Source organism: Epinephelus fuscoguttatus, linkage group LG9, assembly GCF_011397635.1.
Source record: "Epinephelus fuscoguttatus linkage group LG9, E.fuscoguttatus.final_Chr_v1".
Classification (NCBI taxonomy): Eukaryota; Metazoa; Chordata; class Actinopteri; order Perciformes; family Serranidae; genus Epinephelus; species Epinephelus fuscoguttatus.
In genome coordinates, this window is record NC_064760.1 from 45590004 (window position 1) to 45598390 (window position 8387).

General features: G+C 40.3%; 2 protein-coding genes across 3 annotated transcripts; one reads left to right on the top strand and one right to left on the bottom strand.

Moving 5' to 3' along the window:
- Positions 1–539: 539 nt before the first annotated feature.
- On the bottom strand, positions 540–3037 carry LOC125894218 (uncharacterized). The gene is made up of 4 exons (XM_049585479.1): positions 2753–3037; positions 2226–2339; positions 1756–1963; positions 540–1001 (listed from the first exon to the last, which is right to left on the bottom strand). Exons 1-4 carry the CDS (start codon positions 2914–2916, stop codon positions 540–542), a joined length of 948 nt encoding a protein of 315 aa, XP_049441436.1. The 5' UTR covers positions 2917–3037.
- On the top strand, positions 3032–8140 carry LOC125894706 (coiled-coil domain-containing protein 106-like). 2 transcript variants are annotated; one of them, XM_049586288.1, is made up of 5 exons: positions 3032–3125; positions 3767–3877; positions 4196–4420; positions 6456–6629; positions 7298–8140. In XM_049586288.1, the coding sequence occupies exons 1-5, from the start codon at positions 3071–3073 to the stop codon at positions 7564–7566; spliced, it is 834 nt and encodes a 277-aa protein (XP_049442245.1). In that variant the 5' UTR covers positions 3032–3070; the 3' UTR covers positions 7567–8140. The 2 variants fall into 2 exon arrangements, with proteins under 2 accessions (XP_049442245.1, XP_049442246.1); XM_049586289.1 differs by having other exon boundaries at positions 4205–4420.
- Positions 8141–8387: the final 247 nt, after the last annotated feature.

The window sequence follows — 8387 nt, forward strand, 5'->3', positions numbered from 1 at the left end:
TTACCATGTACTTTCCTGGTAATTAGTAGTGGTGTTACAGGTACAGTAGTTTTTACCGTGTCAGTGTTACCTGGCAATAATTCATACTTCCCCAGTAATTACCAGGTATTTACCCAGTATTTAGTAGATTATTGGTATTTACCCAGTAATTAGGAACTTGTACCACAGACATTCCAAAACATTATCAAGTAAAACCTTGCAAGTTACCCAGTAAGTAAGGTATAACTGTACTGTAAAAGGAAGCCTTGTTTGTTTCTGTACTATTACCATGTTCTTACAATATCCTTTGGAATAAATCTGCTTTTTGAAAATGTTCTGCAATCTTACCAGGTAAGACCAGGAAAGTCTACAATTTATAGAGTAAGTAGAAGCTGTACAATAAAAGAAAGCCTTTGAGCCTTTGCACCATAAAGAATATACAAATTTCCCCACGGGATCAATAAAGTAAACTTAACTTAACAACTTAACTAGTGTTTTATTCAATCGGAAAACGATGACAACAGAGGTGAACACAATGCAGTACAGTACTTCATCACTGGTTACACTTTGTAAAATGCTCTTATGTCTTTAAATAAGCGTCCAAGAATGCCTTTCCTATGCTGTTTCCCGAGCCAGTGGTTCCACTCAATGAACCTTAAGTTCATCTTCAAGGCCTTCTCTGTCAGGTTCCCACTGTACCTGTAGATGTCCTCCTTATAAGTCCGCCATGCCCGTTCAATGTGCTGGGTATGAGCACCAGTCCCAGGGTGGACAAAATACCTCTGGTGATTTACCTGGTAGTGTATGTAGCCGTCATGGGACAACCGGTTGTAGGAACGCCAGCAATCACTAATGATTTCACTTCCAGGTCTAACATATTTTCTAATGATTGGGAGCAATCTCCTCTTGGATCGAGTTTCAACCAGTTTTAAAACAGGGCGTCTACGGGACCGCCTGACTTCCATCATCCCAAAGACCCACGAGCGACGTTGCCAGGTTTTTCCAAATCGTCCAAGTCCATACTGAAAATAAACAAAATGTCATGCTTAAAGGCAGTCCGACTTAAATGCATCATTTGAGAATGTTAAAGTCGCAATCACTTTGGTGCTTGTTGATCAACCTCCATGACTTTCAAGGACTTTCAAGGGCCTTTTCTCCAAATTCACTACCCCCGCATGGCATAGTTTGAGACATAGATAAGGTAAAGGTAAGATCATTGTACAGTGGAATGTGCAATGAAATTGCAAGGATCAAGGCAGTATAGAAATTTAGCCAGTGGTCAAAAAAAGCTTCCAAGAAATCCCAGAATGCCCATAAAGTAAAGATCATCATCCAGGGACAAAAAATGTCCCCACTATTTTTATAATTTCATTTTCATTAAAATAATTAATTTCCATCTCTAACACACACTCAGCACCTGCAAGTTGTTTTCTAGAAGAAAACACTAAAGACCAGGCTTGCACAAAAAACATTGTTGTTCGTTTCAGCAACTTTATGCACTAATTAATATTTTTTAACATGCTACCCAGGTTTTAGACAGTGGGTCCAAAAGTTATCCCCTAAATGTATATATTTTTTAATTTCCTCACAATGTATTAATCTCGCGAGATCTCATCCCACCCCTAAGTTTAACCTCTTATAGATTGTAGATGTTTTTGAGTGGACTATCCTTTTCATTTCTTTAAAACCTATTTTCCTTGTTTTAACAGCTACTTAATACTGCACTGTACAACACAAAACAGAAATTGACATTTTATGAACAAAATACAAGCTTACCTTTCCTTTGTGTTTGAACTTGCTCTCATCTATGGCTACGAAAGCTCTTCTCCCTCCAATTCGCATTTCCCTTCTTCTCTCCAGTCGTCTGACTGCTGCACAGCAAATTTCACGTAGAAGTGTAGTGTCCCTAGTCAGTGATTTGCTGCTCCCACATACTCCATCCTCTAGCATATCCACATGTCTTCTCCTCAAACCCTGTGACAAACTGAGCCAAAAAAGAGGACAACTACGTATTAGCAACAAGGATGGGAGAGTTTTGGAGTCAGGGAGGGGTAATTATAGTTAGGTTGGTGCCTATGATAGCCATTCAGCTGTTGTACATGTTGGGATGGATGAACATGTGTGATTTCATGCATCTTGAGAGAGAGCATAAGAGATAAATGTTTAACTTGTCAAAATATGTAGTGTTACATCATGCCTACAAAGCCATTTGAATTGAAGTGAGAGGGAGAGAGAGAGCAACCAACCTGTGCATAATTTTCATCCATGATGATAATGACATGTGAGACCGGGAGAATATTGAGCCATCTCTGATGGACCTTGTGATACTCCTGCCCCTGTGAATTGATTTTCTACAGCTCCTGTAACATAACATACATTGCCACAATTGAAACAAGCCCCAGGCTTTTTGTGCTAAACTTTTGCAAAAAAAAAATTGACTTTTTTGCAACATTTTTGACCTTTTTGTTGTAGCCTAATTTGTTGGCCCCTAGTGCTGAAGAGGTTAACATTAATTGTTAAACTGTATTTGCTGTACTATTCTCGCAAGCTTGTCAAAAAAAGTATTTCAATCATTCATTCAACATAGCAGGTATGCGCTGTAAAGATAGTTAGAAGGAGTAACACACATTATGATAGTACATTAGATTGTCAATATGGTCATTTTTTAGGGGGAAAACACATGCAACTTGCCATTGACTTCAATGTATAATAATAATGATAATAATAATAATAATAATAATGAGGATGTGTGGCAATGATGCTCATCCCTTACCACCGATAGCCATCCTTGGTCGTGTTCGTTCTTTTGAATTTCATTTTGTTGTTGCAAACAGGGCATCTTTTTTTCTTTGCCAATAGCCTCTCCTCCTGGAGCCGTCCTATCAACTGTTTACCTCCTTGCGCTGTCCTCTCAAGTAATCTTCTTATCAAAGTCATATTACGCTTTGAGTAGTCTGTCTCAAACTGCACAGAGCATCTCCGAGGAAGTTGTGCTCTTCGCGGGCATTCAACGGAGCATACGTAATGACGCAATGACGCATGATACGTAGCACACGGAATAACGTGAAGGGGCAGGGGGAAAAAAACTTGGATGCAAGTTGGAGTCGGACGACCATCCACGGATCTTCTGCAATACCTCCACCTTGGTAAGAAAGACATGCGACCCCCTTGCGGTGGCGGTCAGCTATGGGTCCGAAGCTAAGTGGTCTGGGCGATGCGCCGGGGCCACCGCTGTCAGCACGGGGCTCTCTCCCGAGCTGAGTTAACTAGTCCCGGCTAACGGGGCTAGCGTTAGCCGCCAAGCCGCGTTATCAGGGCTAGTAGAGACTCGTGAGCTGACGGCAGTGGCCCCAGCGCCTCACCGGACTTATTTACTTTCCCTCACTGCTAAATGTTTATCCGAAATATTCACAATCAGAGCGGGACTCGGACTCAGACTTTCAGGATAAATGAATCCATACATCCATGTATGTTCCATACATCCTGTCGGTGTTTATTTCTCCATAACAACCTCCGAACTATACATTATCCCTTACATATTATTACATTCTAGAGAAACATTAAGCCTATGACTTCTCAGAGAGACTTTTTTTTATCATAGCTGAGAATTTTCTATTCATACAGAAGAGACATTAAATACACACATGCATTGTGAACTTGTAGATTGGCTATTTTCACTACTACTTAAAAGTGGAGGTTTTTTGATGAAATTCTCTTGACAATGTTTACAAATGTCTTTTTACTTTCTGAAAAATTTATCTTAATTTATTTCCTTTACCCCTTATAGTCATGCCGAACACACGCAAAACCAAAAGAAAGCAGCACACCGCACCAGAGGAGAACCCTGCATTGTTGATCCAGTCTGACAATGACCAGGTGATCCAGTCTGACAATGATGGTAAGATAAACCATTTTAAGTTTTCCCCATAGCCAGTCGTAACCATAAACTAATGGCTTTTTATTCAATCTTTGTTGTACATATAGTGGTCTTGCATGGCGCCAGGCTGTCAGGAACTCTATTCTTAAAGACGAGCTAAACCCCCTAAATGGTTTTTATCTTAATTTTAGTTCACATACTTGGGTATTCAGGGACCTACAACGCTTAGAAGTGTAAATGAAATAGAACAGCTTATGACTGAACACAAATTTGGGAGTGAACACGGTGAAATAATAAGATAATCTTAACATAATAAGTATTTAATACATCTTTTTGCAGTATTTGTAGGTAAAGAGATTCAACAAAATGCACCAACAAAAGCACCAACAAAGGCACCAACCATAGCAAAGTTAAAGGGTGACTTTCAAAAATTAAAAGGGGAGAACCAGCTACTGAAGGAAGAAATCCGTCTCTTGAAAGAGGAGAACCGATTCCTAAAAGAGCAGCGTGACTTCAACCAAGAGAAGGCTCTCCACACAGAGGTTGGCCACACAACATCAAAAGGTATCTATACTGTTCCTCCCAAAACCAACATGGAAGGCTGTAACTATAATCTAAAGGAGTCTTGATTAGTTAAAGGAACATTCAGCAATGTTTTCGTGTTAAAATAAGTTTTAAATAGCTCTATATTCTGACAGCAATCACTGAAAGAGTGTTTAGTCAGTGACTTGAAATCCCCAAACCCCCGCTGTCCGCTATCTCTCTTCTGTAGTCCTGGATGCAGGGCTGACGTATCTCTGCAACTGCGACCACTGTATCTTTTCACCCGAATCCACCACGCCATTCGCGAGTCTCTATGAGGTGCGGTTGCCGCAATACGTCCGCCCTGCATGCAGCACTACAGGAGAGAGAACCATTTTTAAGGGCGCTTTCACACCTAATAGTCTGGACCAAGGTCCGGACTTATTTTTTTTTTTTTTTGTTACATTGTTTCCATTTAGTCCAGTAAAGTTCGCTTTCACACTGCCACTGTGCCAGTGGACCAAAGGATCTACCTACGTCATGACGTCATTACCCACAAGGGCTGCGCCTGCTTATAATTGTCACTGATTGGCTTGTGGATGAGTGTGCATCTGCTTTTCCCTCTCTCATCCTCTCCAAAAAAGCCTGAAAAGTGTCAGTGTTCTGGTGTGTTTTTTTCAAGTTCAAAGAACAGTTCACCAAAAAATGAAATTCATTCATTCACTCACCCTCATGCTGATGAATACTCTGCAGTTCACGCGATTCACACATGAGTAATAATAATGCGCTAAAAACATACTCAGAGTATTCATCAGCATGAGGTTAAGTGGATAATGACTGAATTTTTTTTTTTTGGTGAACTATTTTCAGTTTTAATTATGCCTTCTGACCATATTTGGATGAAGTATTTGATCTCCGCCTCCCCCCAAATGTTACCGCGGCTCATCTTTCCTTTTTTTCTGTTTGTTTAGGCCACTTTTCCGGCGCGAGTGAGCGAGACGGGCGAATCTGACGTTACGTCCTATATTTGGTCCGATAGTCCGAACCTTCCAAAAACATGCTTTCACATTGCGCAGCAGCAGACCTTTGTCCAGGATAGTCCGGACCAAGACCACCTCCTGAGGTCGGACCAAAGACTCGGTCTCTGGTCCGGACCTTTCACACCTTGAATTTAGGTTCGGATCAAACGGGAAAGTCCGAAAGTCCGGACCAAACAGCTCTGGTGTGAAAGCCCCCTTAGACTGTGGGGACCTAGGTTGCCCCCAAAATATTTTTATATTTTTAGAATTACCTACAACAACTACAAGTAAATCTTTTAAAACAAAATCAGAAAAATATTTATATTGATTATGGTGGGGTGACGTGATGTCACATTTTTAAGTACTGTACCCCATCACCCCCTTATCTGTTTTGCCTGCTTTTGTGATGCTGCTGTTCTTTTCATGTGAAAAATGAAAATAATAATGATAATAAAGAGAACTCATACTAGCTTCGTAAACCAGCCTCTCCCGGAAATACATTTCATTTCATTTCACAGGGAGAGTCTGGCCTCTTTCCCCCTGTAAGCATATGGGGTGGGCGGGAGCTGGACGGGAGTAGTAGCGTTGACAGACAACCCCATTCAGCCAATCAGCGTTTCAAAATAACAGCGAGAACGTCTTTTCTGTCAAGAAACTCAACAAGTGCTGACTCTTGCTCTTGTTTACTGCTGTTATTGACTGTATTTCAGTATTAACTTCACTTATTGCTGTTTTTAGGCTAACGTTAACGTTACTGCTAGATAGCTCCGCCATGTTTGTTGTGGTAAGAGTCGCGTAGTGTAGTGACGTTATCATCCGGGGCTTTGCACCAGTCGGTCCCTGACTGGCCAACGTGCTGTGTCAATCACAGAAATCTGAGCGGCGACGCTGATTGGCTCGGCCTTCTGAGGGTTTCAGGCAATGAATGAGGCCAGACTCTCCCTGTGAAGTGAAATGAAATGAAATGTATTTCCGGGGGAGGCTGGTTTACAAGGCTAAACTCATACTCAAACTCATAGATTTGCTAACTTCTAACATTTAATTTTTTTAAATTTAAGGGCAACGCAAAATGAGGAATGGGGATTCCTCTGACTCTTCTGACTCAGATGACTCTTATGAGGATCGGAAGAGGAAATGTAAGAAGAAACACAAAAAACACGGGTCTTCAGACTCCTCTGATGATGACTGGAAGAAGAGCAAATCCAAAAAACCCTCATCATTTGGAAAGAGAGGTAACCCATCATCTGGAAAAAGATGGCTCACATTTCTATTGCTTCTGGAACAATGCACATACAAACAGCACTGTTGTTTACATTACACTTCAGCAATATTATGCACCATTTATTTATTTATTTATTTAAATGCCCCCAAAATTTGGTAAATGTACCCTGTTTTATACATTGAAGGCAAAAGTTTAATTTGTTTTATTAATTTTGATCACATTACATTGAAGCTAGATGACCTGGGAGCTAATGGCTTTTTGCATAGAGCTTTCAGACTCCTGTCACATGGACCTAGCAAGGTTACGGAAGATGTTAGTGGAAGCATCTTTTATTGTGACACTGCAGTCACATTTCCATCATAATTTCAGTGTAGCATGCTCATGTATTGATTTTTTTTTTATGTGGCATAATGCTAAGGTAACACTCTCTCCTCCACCCAAACACAATCTTATATAGGCTATATTTACCAGAGTCAAGGCTGGCCCTATTACCAAACAGCTATGTAGAGAGTATCCACAACTGTATCAATTTAACCATGGAGTGAAGAAGAGTACTGCACTGCAGACACAAGATGACTGGTTTAACCCCTGATCTTCATGTCATGTCAGGATTATAAATATATTTGGAATTATTACACAGTGTTAATTTATATTTTCTTTTGATGATCTGTTTTGTAGTTCTGAGCCCAGAGGACGTTGTCCACCGCTACAAAGCGGTCCTAAAAGTCTTCAGGCGAAACCGCAGCATGACCAACACCTGTGAAGAACTCGGAGTGGACAGGAACACCATTGCAGGGACTGCAGTCATTGCAGATGTCATGATAGCCACAGAGGGCACAGACTTTGGGGAGCTGCCCCTCTTCAAAGAAAAACAGACTTTAGCGAACTACGCAAAATTATGCAAGGCATTTGTAGATGCCAACAGACCTCTGCAGGAAAAAAATTGAAAAAATGAGGAAGGCCACAGAGCTGCTCCCTATCAAATATAAAATGCCAAAGTGAGGGATCAAGCTCTAAAGTGCAGTAATTTCAATGTCGTTTAAAAAAAATTACATTTATTTTATTACTGCACTGTCTTTTTGTTTTATCTGGTGGGGATTCAACCAAATTTCTTGTATCCAAAAACCTTTTAGTGGGTAGTTGGACCCTGGTTTCTTTTCTCCAAAGATCTTTTTGCCCCTAGAGTTTGATATCGTTCAATAACCGTTGACTAGCCACTCCCTGCCATTTCCACTAGGATGTTGTCAGCCTTACTCGTTTTATTTTGTAGTAGGCATTGTCAGTTTGCATTTTGGATCAGCAAAGTTTTATTTTGTTACGATTATTTCTACCTCTTCTGACCCTGACACTTTTTTTGGTGTTAGATTCCATACAAGATGCAACTGCACTTTGCAGTTTTTTGCACTTTTTTATAACATGTTCTACTTGTTTTGAAATATAAGCATACTTGAAAGCTATGCCACTGTTTTGCACTTTAAGAGTATTGAAGTTACTCTCTTCAAGTTCACTGTTTTGCAGATTAAGAGGATTAAAGTTAGTCTCTTTGACAGTTCACCTGTTTTTGCGTATTTGTCACAGATTGTGTGAAGGAGTGTAACAAAATGCATTGTATCTTTATGTAAAGGAAAGTTCAGGGTAATACCATGGAAACAAACCACTTTCTTACAGGGTAACTAAATACCAATAATCTACTAAATACTGGGTAAATACCTGGTAATTACTGGGGAAGTATGAATTATTGCCAGGTAACACTGACACGGTAAAAACT